Genomic DNA, 16,707 nt, shown 5'->3' with positions numbered 1-16,707 from the left:
ATTCGTCAAATTTTCTGGAGATATTATTACCCATAATATCACAGTGTGTATACCCACTGTGACAGTATTGATTACATCTTGGGGTGATATTACTCCTAATTTCACAGTGGCTGTATCCCTGTGTTTACACCCTGTGATGTTATTCATAATATTTTAGGGAGATATTACTTCTAATATCATAGAGGTTGTACAGCCTGTGTGTACACCCTGTGATATTATTCATAATATTTTAGGGAGATATTACTCCTAATATCACAGTCAGTGTACACCATGTTTGTATACCCTATGATATTATTTGTAATATTTTAGGGAGATATTACTCCTAATATCATTGTAGGTGTACAGCATGTTTGTAAACACTGTGATATTATTCATAATATCTGAGAGAGATATTACTGCCAGTATCACAGTGAGTGCACACCCTGTACACCGTGTGATACGATTCATAATATCCGAGGGAGATATTACTCCCAGTATCACAGTGGGTTTACACCCTGTGGTATTATTCATAATATTCGAGGGAGATATTACTCTCAATATCACAGTGGATGTACACCCTGTGATATTATTTGCAATATCCGAGGGAAACATTACTGCTAATGTCACAGTGGGAGTACACCCTGTGATATTATTTGTTTTATCCTGGAGACATATTATTCCTATTATCACAGTGGTTGTACACCCTGTGATATTCTTCGTTATATTCATGGAAGATGTTATTACCCCTAATATCACAGTTGGTGTACACCCTGTGATATTATTCGTTATATCCTGGGGAGATATTATTACCCCTTGTATCACAGTGGGTGTACGCCCTGTCATATTATTCATTACATCATGGGAAGATATTATTACATCTAATGTCACTGTGGGTGTACACCCTGTGATATTATTTATTATATCCTGGTGAGATGTTATTGCTGCTAATATCACAGGGTGTGTCAAATTTTCTGGAGATATTATTACCCTTAATATCACAGTGGGTGTACACCTTGTGTGTACACTCTGTAATATTATTCATAATATTTTAGGGAGATATTACTACTAATTTCACAGTGGGTGTACACCCTGAGGAGATATTACTTCCTCTGATATCACAGTGGGTGTACCCCCTCTCATATTATTCGTTATGTGCTAAGTAGATATTATTACCCCTAATATCACAGTGGGTGTACAACCTGTGATGTTATTCCTTATATCTCAAGAAGATATTATTATAACTAATATCACAGTGGGTGTACACCCTATGATATTATCTGTTATATACTGGGGGGATATTATTTGTAATATTTTAGGGAGATACTACTCCTAATATCATAGTGGGTGTATTCATATTTTACAGATATATTACTTTTAATATCACAGTGGGTGTACACCCTGTGTGTACACCCTGTAATATTATTAGTAATATTTTAGGGAGATATTACTCCTAATATCATAGTGGGTGTACACCATGTTTGTAAACCCTAGGATATTATTCATAATATCTGAGGGAGATATTACTCCCAATATCACAGTGGGTTTACACCCTATGATATTATTTGTAATATCTGAGGCAGGTATTACTCTCCATATCACAGTGAGTGTACACCCTTCTATATTATTCATAACATCCGAGGGAGATATTACTTCCAATATCAAAGTGGGTGTGATAATATCTGAGGGAGATATTATTCCTAATATCCGTGGGAGATATTATTCCTAATATCTCAGTGGGTGTATCACGTCACAGTGGGTGTACTGCGTCACAGTGGGTGTACACTGTGTGATATTATTCATAGTATCCACGGGAGATCTTACTCCTAATATCACAGTGAGTGTACACCCTGTGATATTACTCATTATATTTGAGGGTGATTTTATTCCTGATATCACAGTGAGTGTACACCCTGTGATATTATTCTAATACCCAAGGGAGAGCTTTCTCCTAATATCACAGTGGGTGTACACTCTGTGATATTTTTCATAATATCCGAGGGAGATAGGATGGAGACCACGTCACAGTCCCCTCACTGCTGGAATGGACACTGTCTACCTGTGGAGTGGTGGGGAGAACTTAGTGAGATTATGCAAGCGTTTAGCACACTGCCAGATATACGTTAAATGTTCAGAAGACTTAGCTTTTATTATTACTGTTATAAGTGAGGCCATGGGTTACTAACCAGTGGTTTAAAATGCCATTGCAGCCGGGCACGGTGGCTCACGCCTGTAATCCCAGCACTTTGGGAGGCTGATGAGGGCGGATCACTTGAGGTCAGGAGTTTGTGACCAGCCTGGCAAACATAGTGAAACCCCGTTTCTACTAAAAATACAAAAATTAGCTGGGTGTTTTGGTGCATGCCTGTAGTTTCAGCTTCTCAGGAGGTTGAGGCAGCAGAATCGCTTGAACCTGGGAGGCGAAGGTTGCAGTGAGCCAAGATTGTGCCACTGCACTCCAGCCTGGGTGACAGAGCGAGACTCTGTCTCAGAACAAACAAACAAAATGCCATTGAAGACATATATGAATATGAAAAGGTGGTTGCTAAATGATGATTGAATAAAAGAGATTATAATATAAAATAGGCTTTGGTTTTTTTAAAGCAAAAAAGAAAAGGATATGCCTAAATTAGGGAACATGGAGAAGAAGGCCAAGGCATTTACCTTCCTCTCTTGAGTCTTTTTCTCTCTCCGTCTTTTTTTTTTTTTTTTTTTTTTGAGTCAGGGTCTTGCTCTGTCACCCAGGCTGGAGTGCAGGAGTGCCATCATGGCTCACTGCAGCCTTGACCTCCTGAGCTCAAGCAACCTTCCACCTCAGCCTCTCCGGAGTATCTGGGACTACAGGCACACACCACCAAGCCTGGCTAATTTTTAAATTTTTTGTGGAGACTGGTCTTACTTTGTTGCCCAAGCTGCTTTGGAACTCCTGGCCTCAAGCCATCCTCTTGCCTAGGCCTCCCAAAGTGCTGCGATTACAGGTGTGAGCCACCATGCCCAGCTCTCTCTTGGGTCTTAAAGCAAAGTGTCAAAGACCCAGCCACCACTTCTTAGAAATGACTCGATGTCGTACTAGCATAAATGCATCGATAAAAAGATGGAAACGTGGTAACACAGTGATCTTGGGGAATCCTAGTTTTCTTTTCCAATTTCTTTGTTGTTGCAGTGAGCAAGTACTCATTTCAAGATAGGAATGAAATATTCGGCTCTTTTAGACAGACAAGCACAGGTGCTCAGTTTGGAAGAATTAAAATCCTCTGCACTCTCCACGCTGCCTTGCTAGTTCTCGGGGTCCTGTCCTCATCTTCTACTCTTGCCTTCTGCAGGGACCCCACAGCGTGTTTTCCCCGATCTTTTTGTATCACTCTAAATCCAGTATTGGGCCCAGGGAGCACCCCCTCCCCTGCCCCCTTCAGCTGTCCTCCTGCCTGAGTCTTCTGGAAGCTTTGGGACAGAAAGAACCCAAGGATTTGTCATGAAGCTCAGTGTGGCAGGTCAAAAGCTAAATCCCTGTCTCTCTGCAAGCCACTCCCCAATCCCACCCCCATAAATTGGCATTGTCACAGTCCTGGTGCTTCATTTCTTTCTATATTTGACGATGAATTTGAGGGAAATAGAAAGTCAAGAAGAACACAGCAGAGATCAATTGGGGTGAGTCCAGAACAAAACTTGGGGATCCGACTTCCTGCTTTTTTTTTTTTTTTTTTGAGATGGAGTCTCACTGTGTCACCCAGGCTGGAGTGCAGTGGCAAGACCTCAGCTCACTGCAACCTGTGGCTCCCTGGTTCAAGTGATTCTCCTGCCTCAGCCTCCTGAGTAGCTGGGATTAGAGGCGTGCGCCACCACACCTAGCTAATTTTTGTATTTTTAGTAGAGACAGGGTTTCGCCATGTTGGCCAAGTTGGTCTTGAACTCCTGATCTCAAATGATCTGCCCACCTCGGACTCCCAACATGTTCATATTACAGTAGTAAGCCACGGCTTCTGGCCCCAATGCCTGCTCTCTAGCTCCGGGAAAAACCTATGGCTGCATGCAGAGTCTTAGACAACTTCCTTTTCCTCTCTGGGCCTCAGTTTCCCATTCTGTAAGATGAGAGGTTTCCATAGGCCAACACTTTCTAATTGGTGGTTTTCAATCCTCTGGTGATTTGCATAAAAGGCATCTATTTCAATTGTGGTTATAAATAACAAACCCCAATAAATAGACGAATTATTTAAATGGTTTCTCATTATCACTGAATAGTTGAGAGTCTACTGTATTTGAGTGAAAATGCAGCACGAGAAACTGAAATCAGATGCACTCATGATTATGACCCTGAGGTCAATGTGTCATTCCCTTCATTCCCTCCTTGCCCCCATGAAAGTTTGACTACTGTATAGTTTGAACCTGTGCTTCTTAGTTGTTTATTGCTTAAGTTTTAGCCACAATGGCAAATTGCAGCGGGAAATTCAGTCTTACTTTGTCATTTAGAAACAAAATACGAAACCTATCTAAAATAAAGCACTAGCTTTTTTTTTTTGAGACAAAATGGAAGAAATCCTAATATTAGGTTAGAAAAGCAATTTTTTGGTGTTTTTATTTTATTTTATTTTATTTTATTTTGAGACAGAGTCTTGCTCTGTCGCCCAGGCTGGGTGCAGTGGTGCGATCTCGGCTCACTGCAAGCTCCGCCTCCCAGGTTCACGCCATTCTCCTGCCTCAGCCTCCCGAGTAGCTGGTACTAAAAGCGCCCGCTACCACGCCCGGCTAATTTTTTATATTTTTAGTAGAGACGGGGTTTCACTGTGTTAGCCAGGATGGTCTCGATCTCGTGACCTCATGATCTGCCAGCCTCGGCCTCCCAAAGTGCTGGGATTACAGGCGTGAGCCACTGTGCCCGGCCTCTTTGGTGTGTATTGTGATGTGGTGACTGGTAGTTAAATTCAGTGTACATATGAATTCACTCTTGGGACAAAATATGCTGGATTTGAGCTTGTTTTCAGGCAAATCATGTTTCATCTTGCAGAGCTAATTCAAAGTATACTGACTGCATGCACTTCTTCCTTAGGGGAAGAAAACTCATCAAAATTTGTTTCTAGGCATATGTTATTAGAGCTAGGATTAAAATAAATCTTACATACTTTCTTTAATATGCTAACATTAACACGTTTCGCTTAAAAAAGTATCGATCATTTATCATGGAAAAATACACCAGCTTACACAAATTCCTAAAGCGTTTTTCGTGTGTGTGTGTGTGTGTGTGTGTGCGTGTGTGTGTGTGTGTGTAGAGATGGGGTTCGCCATATTGCCCAGGCTGGTCTCGAATTCCTGGGCTCAAGCGATCCACCCACCTCAGCCTCCCAAAGTGCTGAGATTACAGGCGTGAGCCACACACCCGGCCCTAAAGCTTTTTGTGAGATTATATATTTTACCTGCGAAATATATGGGTCAGAAAGATTTGAGAAAGTTGTTAGATAATTCCACCAACAAAATCTCCCGTCCTTTCCAGCTGTGATGGTGAATTCTAAAGTAGAATTCATCTTTGGAGCTTCTCCCTGTAGGCACGCACCTTGCGTTGCACCTGCCAGATGTTGCGCGGAGTCCTCCAGGCCTCTAGAAGGCAGAGATGGGCTCGTTTCCTTGCCGAGCATGCGCCTTAGTTCTCTCCTCTGGGACTGTGACCGTGGGGTCGAAGTGCGCGTGCGCGGCGGCGGCAGGCGGCGGCAGGCAGGCGGCAGGCGGCGGCAGGCAGGCGGCAGGCAGGCGGCAGGCGGCGGCAGGCAGGCGGCAGGCAGGCGGCAGGCGGCGGCAGGCAGGCGGCAGGCAGGCGGCAGGCGGCGGCAGGCAGGCGGCGGCGGGGCCTGGGCTGTCAGCCGGCCTAGGAGGAGGAAGGAGCCTGCAGCGTGCAGCGTGAGGGGCGGGACCCGGCTGCCGGCGGTTGGTCTAGCTGGGGGAGGTCGGGCCATGCTGGTGGGCCAGGGCGCGGGGCCGCTGGGGCCCGCGGTGGTCACCGCCGCGGTGGTGCTGCTGCTGAGCGGCGTGGGGCCGGCGCACGGCTCGGAGGACATCGTGGTGGGCTGCGGTGGCTTCGTCAAGTCGGACGTGGAGATCAACTACTCGCTCATCGAGGTGAGCGACCGCCCCGCCGCCCGGCGCCGAGTCGCCGGGCCGGTGGTTCAGCATCTCTGGGCCGCGCTGGCCTCGTCTCTGACACCGGGCGGTGTGGAGTCCTTGGAGCCCTTACCTCTTCCGAGGCTATGCTGTCCGCCGGCTCCCTGCAGCCCCTCCCCAGTCGCGCTGGAGGGGAGGTTCTTATCATGGGGTCGTCTAAGGACTGAGGGGTGCCAGACCTCAGGTTCTTCAAAACCTGGACTCCAGTTCCCCGGAACACAGACCCCAGATCCTCAAAACCCAGACCCTAAATTCCCTGGAGCCCAGACTCCATTTCTTTAAAACTTAGACCTGAGATCTCCTCGAATCAGACCCCCTGAAACTCAGATTTCCCCAAACCCACATTCCAGAACCTAGAGACCACATGTCTTATCCCCCAAACTCCACAGCCCAGAACCCCCCGAAGTTCTAATCCACTGCTCCTCCAAACCCCGCGGCATGATTTTAAAGAGCATCAATTCCCATCCCATAGATTCTGACCTAGTAGATCAGTATTGGCAACCCTGGGGCCGGAAAGCTATTTTTTATTTCTCCGGCTCCCCTGCACTTCTGAAAATGGAGAGTTGCCAGCTGCCCTGATTGCCTTAATGAGTAGTTAATGGAATTACCCTAGAGATTTGTGCTGAAGGTTTTTTTTTTCTTTAATTAAGTTGTAAAGTCCTGTTAAATGTTTATCAGCCCGGTGGGATTATGACCCAGAAAGGTTCCCGTAAAGAGGAAAGGGATGGATGGAGGTAGGGGCAGAATGTCATTTGTCCCGGTAGATGGGAGGGGACCAGAGCAAGGCCTGGGCCTCATTTTTGGGAGGGGATTTATGGTGGGGTAGGACAAGGAAGAGGAAAAGAGCGGGTGCCTCGGAGGTAATTTAGGAGAAAACGAAGGAAGAGGCTGGGAAATGCCAAAGAGAGGGATTGGGGAATAAGACCCCAAAGATCGTCTGAAAGCACCTTTGAGCTGTTCCAGGGCTGGCAGTGAAGGGTGAAGCTCTGTGTTCTGCAAAGCGGGCTGCTGAGGACTGGGGGAGGGGTAGGGAGTCAGTTCCACACCCCACCAGCTCTGCGACCTGCCCTTGCTCTAGGTTTCAGTTTTTGTACCTATAGGATGGTGTTGGGAGAGAAACAGTGGAACCCAGCAGATACATTTCTTTAGCAAGCGGATCCGTGATCTTCTTCAAGGCCCCCTTGTTTGCTGCTTTTTCAGTCTGAAGAGGTCAGAGGTCAGGCATTGAATGAATCTACCCACTGGCAGCAGCAGGGCTCCTAGGATTTCCTGGGTACATGTTTCTGGGTGCCCATGCCACCTCCTAGGTCTGCACTGGGGACAGGACACGTTCAGGGTGGTATGGCTGTACCACCCTGAAATGCACAGGGCATTTCAGAAGCTGAAATGTAAGAGGCCGGTAAGGCCTCTTGCAACTTGTAGTTTCCAGGGGTTCTGGAAGGAAGGAAAAGACAGGCACCCCCCTCCACCCTCACCCTCATACTAATAGTGACCTTGAGAGCAGAGGACAGGTTTTGTGACCCATTTCGAAGTGTGTTCCTTAAGCCCAAGAGCTGCCTGTCCAGATGGTGTGGGACACTCATTCTTTCGTAAGTAATTCAGATTCTGAAGTCAGACATTTCATACTGGCCATCTTGATGTAGATTACATTGCCATCCTGTGTCCTGATTGTACTTTATGAAAGATGTAGAAATAATCATGATATTTCACGGTTATTTCTTGATTGTGTTTTTTTGTGTTCCTATGCAACTGCCGCCATTCTTCTCTAGCTTTCTCCCATCCTGGGTGTTTTTACATCGTGTTCATTGAGTCAACAACTATTTACTGAACCCCGGCACATACTGAAGCCTTGTACCCAGTGTGGATATAGCAGTACAGTGAACAGAACAGACAAAACTCCATACTCTCATGAGACTGACATTTTGTTCTCTAACAGGGACCTTACTGTTAAAAAAAAAAAATTATACTGGTTGCTAATACTTTAACAATCAGCAGGTTTCACATTAAAAACTGGGTTCTTTATTTCTCTGGAAAACCAGCCGATCTTTAGGCTGCCACACTTGGCTTGGGTTTTGTAGTGATCTGAATCCTTTTGGATGAATGCCCCTTGATGTTGCCTCCCTAACCCGTCTAGGCTGGTGAATTTCCAGTCCCTGCCTTAAATGCATGCATCTGAATCTCTTTGTCACCTGTGGCAAATTCACTGAGTACCTAGAGTAAGCAAGACACTGTCTCAGGCACTGGGGAATGAAGTTGTGGTCACTGACCTCAGAGAACTTTACATACAGGCTTAACCTTATTTCACACGAGTCCTTTCCCAAATGTTCAAATGTTCGTTTTATGAGTTAGTCACTTTGTACATCTTCTTAGCTGGTAAGATTCGACTGTTTCATTGCAGCTCGTGTCATGGTTTGTTTCATGGTCATAGAGCATTAACATTTTGGAGGTGAGGCTTTTAGGTGCATCAGACCCAACTGTTCCCTTTTACAGACATGGAAACTGAGCCTCAGAGTGGTTGAGCTGTGCAGGTACATTTAGGAAATTTTCCTTGAGCCCGGTATGTTCCCTACGTATTACACTGTGTTGCCTTTTTCTTCAGAGAGAGATATTAAATAGTAATACAAACTGCTTTTTCCATTTTACTTATTTTATTTTGTTTTATTTTGAGGCAGGGTCTCACACTGTTGCTCAGGCTGGAGTGCAGTGGCACCATCATAGGTCACCAAAGCCTCTGACTCCTGGCCTCAAGCAGTCCTCCTGCCTCAGCCTCCTGAGTAGCTGAGGCTACAGGCACGTGCCATCATGCCTAGCTAATTTTTTTCTGGTAGGGATGAGGTCTGGCTATGTTGTCCAGGCTGGTCTCCTGGGCTCAAGTGATCCTCCTTCTTTGGCCTCCCAAAGTGCTGGGATTACAGGCATGAGCCACCATGCCTGGCCGCAAACTGATTTTTCTTTGAATCCATATTCTGTAGCAGGTGCTTAATATGCGTTGATGTGAATCTGTACAACCACATGAAAAGGAGTGGCTCTGTGTCTACACCTGAAGAAACCGAACACGAGCTTGCCCAAGGCCACGCAACACGTGGAAGACTCAGATGGCATTTGGGCATCTTACCGGGTTAACACTTCGTGTCTGGTAATGCTCAGAATGTAAGAGTTTTAGAGAGTCCTTGAAGAGAGGACAGATATTAAATGTCTTTTTAGTCTCTTTTTCTTCTGAGAATGAAAGTAATGAGAAAATTAAGTTTCTAGATGAACATTGCTCCAAGTATTTGAAATTATTCAGAGTTAGTAAGGAAGATTTCTGGCCCTCATTCCAGACCTTTAGTTGAGAAATAGAGGTGGGCCCCAGGAATTTGCAATTTATTTTACTTTATTTTATTTTTTTATTATTATTTTTGAGACGGAGTCTTGCTCTGTCTCCCAGGCTGGAGTGCTGTGGCATGATCTTGGCTCACTGCAACCTCCGCCTCCTGAGTTCAAACAATTTTCCTGCCTCAGCCTCCCAAGTACCTGGGACTACCGGTGCCTGCCACCATGCCTGGGTAACTTTTTTTGTATTTTTAGTAGGGACAGGGTTTCACCTTGTTGGCCAGGCTGGTCTCAAATTCCTGACCTTAAGTGATGTGCCCACCTCAGCCTCCTGAAGTGCTGGGAGTACTGGCATGAGCCACCGTGCCCAGCCAGGAATTTGCATGTGAATAAACACCTTACTGATGGCAAAGTTTGCAAATTTGTTTTAGACCCAGAAACTTACACGAGCAACCTAGAGACAGCCACTACAATAAACAGAAAAGCGTTGAAAAATAAGGCATTGTAATAGGCATTTCTAATCTGAAAAACATTGAGTCACATGATTTGGGAGAGAGTTTGTTGATTTCCCTCTGTCCCCAATAATGCCCCGTGTTAAAAGCTGGCATATAATAGGTCCTCAGTGAATGTATACTGACTGAGTGCATTCAGGTGTAACATGTGTAGTTAATTCCCAAAGGCAATGTTATGATTTCTGTTTTCCTTCCTTCCTTCCCTTCCAGATAAAGCTGTACACCAAGCATGGGACTTTGAAATACCAGACAGACTGTGCCCCTAATAATGGTTACTTTATGATCCCTTTGTATGATAAGGTAAGAGGGGACTGCTTGTCACTTATGATGGGAAGTCACTAGTGTGCCTCACCAGGCTGCACTAACCATGCCCTTTCCTACACTAGCAAATGCTCATCTGTTTTGTAAATTATTAGTGGAATATGGTAATCCTAGCCACATTTGGAGGGAGACAACTTACAAACTGCCTTGACGAATACAGTGGCTCTCTCTGTGTTTAGGGCCATTTGGCAATGTCTAGAGACGTTTTTGTTGTGACATCTGTGGCTGTGCGCTACAGTTACCCAGTGAGTAGTGGCCAGGCGTGGAGCTAAATGTGCTGCAGTGCTGCCTACGACAGCCCAGATGGCAGTAGTGCCAGGGCTGAGAAACTCTGATTTCATGGAACCCGTTACTTGCAAGCAGCTTAGAGTACTGTTAAAACAATTGTACAAGTAATACATGAATTCATGAACTTTGTGAAAAAAAAAGTCAAGGTCTTTAGAAGTATGTGAAATAAATTTGTACCCTTTTCCCTCCAATTTTACCTCCCTCTGTAGTGATAACCTCTGATAATCTGATAAAGGTTTTTTTTGTTGTTTTTTTTTTTCTTCTTTTGAGATGGAGTCTCGCTCTGTCGCCCAGGCTGGAGTGCAGTGGCGTGATCTTGGCTCACTCCAACCTCCACCCCCTAGGTTCAAGCCATTTTCCTTTCTTGGCCTCCCGAATAGCTGGGATTACAGGCACCTGCCACTACACCCAGCTAATGTTTTGTATTTTTAGTAGTGACGGGGTTTTGCCATGTTGGCCAGGCTGGTCTCGAACTCCTCACCTCAAGTGAACCACGTGCCTCAGCCTCCCAAAGTGCTGGGATTACAGGTGTGAGCCAATGTTTCTGGCCCTCTTATAAAATTTTGATGTGCATCCTAACAGATTGCTTTCTATTTATAGTTATTCAGATATCCACGGGTACACATGCATATGTATAGATGCAAATACACACAAGCACACATGCACATAGATATGTATCCACAAACACCTCTATACAATCCCATCCTCCCACATATAAACCTTTTATTTGGAAATACAGATTCATAGGAAGTTGCAAAAATAGTCAATGTACATAGTTTTGATTTTGATATATTTTTTAATACAAATGAAATCAAACAATAGGATTTATTCTGCAGTTTCATTTTTTCCCCTGTGTTAATGCTTTCAATACCAGAGGGACATTTGGTTTTCTCCTCTTGCATGCTTTCAACATTAGCATAGATAGATCTACTGACTTTTTTTTTTTTTTTTTTTTTTTGAGACAGAGTCTCACTCTGTCAGCCAGGCTGGAGTGCAGTGGCACGATCTCGGCTCACTGCAACCTCTGCCTCCTGGGTTCCAGTGATTCTTCTGCCTCAGCCTCCCAAGTAGCTGGGATTACAGGCACCCACCACCATGCCCAGCTAATTTTTTTTGTATTTTTAGTAGAGATGGTGTTTCACCATGTTGGCCAGGCTGGTTTTGAACTCCTGACCTCAGGTGATCCGCCCACCTCAGCATCCCAGAGTGCTGGGATTACAGGCATGAGCCACCATGCTCGGCCTACTGACTTCTTTTTAATCGCTGCCTAGTGTGTCAGAGTCAAACCCAAACTGTAATTTATTTAACTACTTGGACATATAGACTTTCCCCAATTTTAAAATAATAGTAATTTTAACATAACACACCAGGAAATATTCTTGAACTGAACTCCTCATCCAGAATGCATAGGATTGATTTCTATGCATGGACTAGCTGGCTCTGTCCTGAAATCTATTTAATTAATTTTTAAATAGTATCAGTATCAGTCTCAAGAAACCAGGAGGCTGGACGTGGTAGCTCATGCCTGTAAACCTAGCACTTTGGGAGGTTGAGGCAGGTGGATCGCCTGAGCTCAGGAGTGTGAGACCAGCCTGGGCAACATGGTGCAACCCCGTCTCTACTAAAATACAAAAAAATTAGCCGGGTGTCACGTGGATGCCTGTAGTCCCAGCTGCTTGGGAGGCTGAGGCAGGAGAATCGCTTGAACCTAGGAGACGGAGGTTGCAGTGAGCCAAGATCGCACCACTTCACTCCAGCCTGGGCGACAGAGCGAGGCTCCATCTCAAAAAAAAACAAAAACAAAAACAAAGAAACCAGGGTTGATAAGTAAAATCTAGTTTTATTTATTGAATTAATGAGTTAATGCATTGTTTAGAGACAGGGTCTCCCTCCGCTGCCCATGCTGGAGTGCAGTGGCACAATTATGGTTCACTGCAGCACTGACCTCCTGGGCTCAAGTGATCCTCCTGCTTCTCCCACCTAAGTAGCTAAGACTGTAGGCGCCTGCCACCACACCCAGCTAATTTTTTAAGAACATTTTTTGTACAGATGGGGTCTTGCTATGTTGCTTAGGCTGGTCTTGAACTCCTGGCCTCAAGTGACCCTCCTGCCTTGGCCTCCCACAGTGTTGGGATTATAGGTGTGAGGTACTGTGCCTGGCCAAATCTAGTTTTAAGAGATGACTTTAGTTCCTGAAGATACATGCTAACTTGTGCAACTGTAGGCACGTGAGGGCTTAATGGGAGACTCAATTAATAGAATTATAGTATGTTTAGTATTAAAAGACAGTGAGTGGCTGAACCTAGTGTCTTTAGAACTCATGAATGGGCTTCAGCACTGTCTTCTGATTGTTTAGATGGAAACTTCTGGTGTTCAGCTGCAGCTTGTAGCTTCTGAAGAGAATCAGTGCTCACTACCATGTAGAAGAACAAGGCTTACTCTTAGAATTTCATTTCCGGTGTAAAAAAATTTCAGATTAAATGATAACACTAAACTAAATTAAGCCAGAGTCACAATTCTCATTTCTTGAAATTACATTTTCTTTTTTTCCTTTTAGGGGGATTTCATTCTGAAGATTGAGCCTCCCCTAGGGTGGAGTTTTGGTAAGTTAACTGAATCACTAGACATTCTTTGTAAAAGATTAGATGATATGCCGAATATTAATTTAGGCTAGCAGAGTGCATAAACTATTAAAATATTAAGGATCATTTCCAGTACGGAAGAGGGTTTGTATTCCTCCCCTCCTTGCCCCCATCACTCTGGTTTAGTTCGGATTTACCTTAATCTACCTTAAGACTTTCTGTCACCTTTGAAAAATAGACATCTTTTCTTCTACCTTTCTGGAAACTCCTCCCTTGCAGTTTCACTCATTACGTGGCCGTGGAACAGTATAGAAATCAAGAGTGGGGACTTGGTTCCCGTCCCAGGATGGCTTCTTTTTTAGCCCCCTCAGTTTTTTAATTTTTTATGGAATTAATTGAAACATTTAAAGGTTGTGAGATTTGTCATAAAAATCCAGATTTATGTCCCATGAGATGAGAAGACTGTCAGCCTTAAACCTTACCAGTTAAATAACTTTGGGCAAGTTACTTCCCCCGTGTCAGCCTGGCTCCTCACTATCGAGCAAGGGTAGTTATAGTCCCTGCCCCACTGGGTACTTGGAGGATTAATAAACCAATACTGAGTGTTCAGAGTGGCTGGCACGTAATTAGCAAGTACTCAGTATTCGGAAATAGCCCTTCTGCACACATCCCAACAAAAGCTCCAAACTTTCCTCATATAACTGCCTTCAAGCATAGCTGGGGAGTTGGGGATGGGGTTGAGATCAGAAGAGAGGGTCTGTTTTGATGTAGTTTACATTTTTGAAGAGGAGAGACTCTTGATGTTTCAGTAGAGCAGGTGTGGGTGACCCCAGTCCATGGCTTGGGGAGAGGAGTAGGGATCACCGTTGTTGATAACAGGCTTGCTCGTGCATTAGACAAGGAAGAATTTAGCACCTGCCATCGCCAAGGCTAAAATGAGGCTCAGGCAGCTGACAGCTAATTTGGCTCTGTGAGAGCAGCTCTTTTATCAGTTTGTAGTCAGGGATAGGGCGGGGGGTGCCTGGCTGGTACGTTCCAGAAAGCTGGAGAGGAATGTAGCCCTGCTCGTGGCCAAAGCAGAAGTCCAGATTGGTGGCCTGGAGGAGTGTTGTGTTTGCCACCCCCCACCCTACCCCCAACTGGTGCTGTTGACAAGCTTTTTAATTGAATTATACTTTCAGAAAAGTGCCTTGGATGAATTTTCACTAAGTGAACACACCCATGTATCCACCATCCAGATGATAAGATAGCACTTCACCAGCACCCCAGAAGTCCCCATCCTGGGTGCTCATTAGCCATCCCGCCCCACCCTCCAGGTGACCACCACCCTGACCTTCTACAAATGAGAGATCCATTTGGTCGTTTTGAACTTTATACAAATGCTATCATGCAGGGAACTTTTTAATATCTGGTTTCTTTCACTCAACATTATGAACTTTATCTGTATCATTTGTAGCTTTAGTTCATTCTCTTTGCTGTTCAGAATTCTGATGCATAAATATAAAATTATTTATATTTTATAAAATATTTATATTTTATTTTATTTTTTTTCTTTTTTTGAGACTGAGTCTCGCTCTGCTGCCCAGGCTGGAGTGTGATCTCAGTTCACTGCAACTTCTGCCCGGGTTCAAGCAATTCTTGTGCCTCAGCCTCCTCAGTAGATGAGATTACAGGTGCGTACCACCACACCCAGCTAATTTTTGTATTTTTAGTAGAGATGGGGTTTCATCATGTTGACCCAGGCTGGTCTCGAACTCCTGACCTCAAGTGATCTGCCCGCTTTGGCCTCCCAAAGTGTTGGGATTATAGGCAAGAGCCACCACGCCTGGCTTATATTTATATTTTATATTCGTATTTTGTATCAGTGGTCTCTTCTACTGTCGATGGCCATTTGAGTTGCTTACCGATTTTGGCCACTAAGAGTGGTGCTCCTGTGAACATTCTTGTATGTATATTTTGATACATGTGTGTCTGCATTTTTGCTGAGTATATCACAGGAGTAAAGTTGCTGAGCCATAGAGCTGATACATGCTCAGCTTTAGGTGTTTGCAAACATCCAAAGTGGATGCACCAGTTTGTGTTCTCCCAGCAGTGTACAAGGGTTTCCATTGCTCCACATCCTAACCTACACTTGGTATCGTCAGTTTTTTTTAATTTTAGCCCTTCTGGTGGGGGTGTGGTATTATCTCACTGTGGCCTTGATTTACATTCCACTGATGGCCAATGAGGTTGCACACTTTTTCGTATGTTTATGTTTGTTTGCCATGGGCTAGCTATTTTTGTAAGATTCCTGTTCAAGTCTTTTGCCCATTTTTTATTGGAGTCTTTGTGTGTGTGTGTGTGTGTGCGTGCATGTACGCGTGCAAGCACGTGTGTAATTCATCTTAACTGAAAATCTCATCTCATGGTTTTCCATTTTTTTCTCTACTCATTACTCCATATTCTTCCTAACCTTTCAAAAACTCAACCTTAACCCCTATTATGATGAACTCTTCAGTGAAAAAATGGAGTTAATTGCTGATATTGAAAAATCAAGAGATGGTATATAAAATCCAGATTTCCAGTTTTTCAGAGAAGTTGGAAGCTCTGGCAAAGCATGGTAGTGGTTGGCAGACTTGAGTGGCGGTTGTCTCCTTTCAATTTGCCACAGTCCCCCTGAGGATGCTCCGCTTACTTTGAAAGCCCCTGAGGCCCCTGTGGCCCTGGAGTTTGCGTTCCTGGTTTAACATGGCTGAGCTCATGTCCTTGGTCAGAGAACAGATCCAGAGCCAGACTTCTAGGGTTGAGTTGGGGCTCTGTCACTCAGAAGCTCTGTGACCTTGGGAGCTCCTTTAACCTTTCTGTGCCTTAATTTACCCCTCAGTAAATTGCAGCTATTACTGCCTGTCTCTTAAGATAATTGTGAGGATTAAAGGCACTCAGCTCAGTGCCTGGTCGGTGATGAGCATTCAGGAAAGAAAATTATTTGGTGCTCACTGAATTTTCACTGGAACTCTGAGATATAACTTAGCTGAAAGGCGTTGTAAAATTATTTTATACTCTAAACACGAATTCCCTCTGGGGCAGGAAACCAGGAGGCTAGGGGGATAGGGGTGAGAGGGAGACGTTTCCCAGAATACTTTTTTGTACCTTTGGATTTGGAAACACACGAGTGTATTAAGTGTTGAAAAGTAAAATGAAACCTGAATAATAAAAATACGTTCTACTTAGGTTCACTGTACCCCAAAACTAAGCTTGCCTTTGTGTCTTGTGCCCCCGTTTCCTCCCCTGCTTCGTTCCTCAGAGCCAACGACTGTGGAGCTCCATGTGGATGGAGTCAGTGACATCTGCACAAAGGGCGGGGACATCAACTTTGTCTTCACTGGGTTTTCTGTGAATGGCAAGGTTTGTCTTTGGAACTTGATTATTTTTCCTGTTCACTCTATAATGTATACTAAATCCTTTTTTAAAAAAATGCAGGATATTTTAACCTGGGGACTTTGATCCCACAGGGGACCCATGGATAAGTGGCAAGGGAGCCTGTGAACTCTGTACTTCATCCTGTGTAGAACGCAGCAGGTGTATTTAGG

The 16,707-nt window shown here is 44.5% G+C and overlaps 1 protein-coding gene across 1 annotated transcript in view; it reads left to right on the top strand.

Moving 5' to 3' along the window:
* Window positions 1-5,868: 5,868 nt before the first annotated feature.
* LOC101136480 (BOS complex subunit NOMO1) overlaps window positions 5,869-16,707 on the top strand; it is a 62,022-nt gene continuing 51,183 nt past the window's right edge. Inside the window, 4 exon segments of the mRNA XM_031002997.3 lie at window positions 5,869-6,081; window positions 10,158-10,247; window positions 13,114-13,159; window positions 16,422-16,522. Coding sequence (XP_030858857.3) covers window positions 5,917-6,081; window positions 10,158-10,247; window positions 13,114-13,159; window positions 16,422-16,522 — 402 coding nt within the window. The 5' untranslated portion in view covers window positions 5,869-5,916.

The sequence above is a fragment of the Gorilla gorilla genome, chromosome 18 (genome assembly GCF_029281585.2).
Source record: "Gorilla gorilla gorilla isolate KB3781 chromosome 18, NHGRI_mGorGor1-v2.1_pri, whole genome shotgun sequence".
Lineage (NCBI taxonomy): Eukaryota > Metazoa > Chordata > Mammalia > Primates > Hominidae > Gorilla > Gorilla gorilla.
The sequence above is the reverse complement of the archived record's forward strand: the minus strand, read 5'-3'. Positions and strand labels throughout refer to the sequence as shown.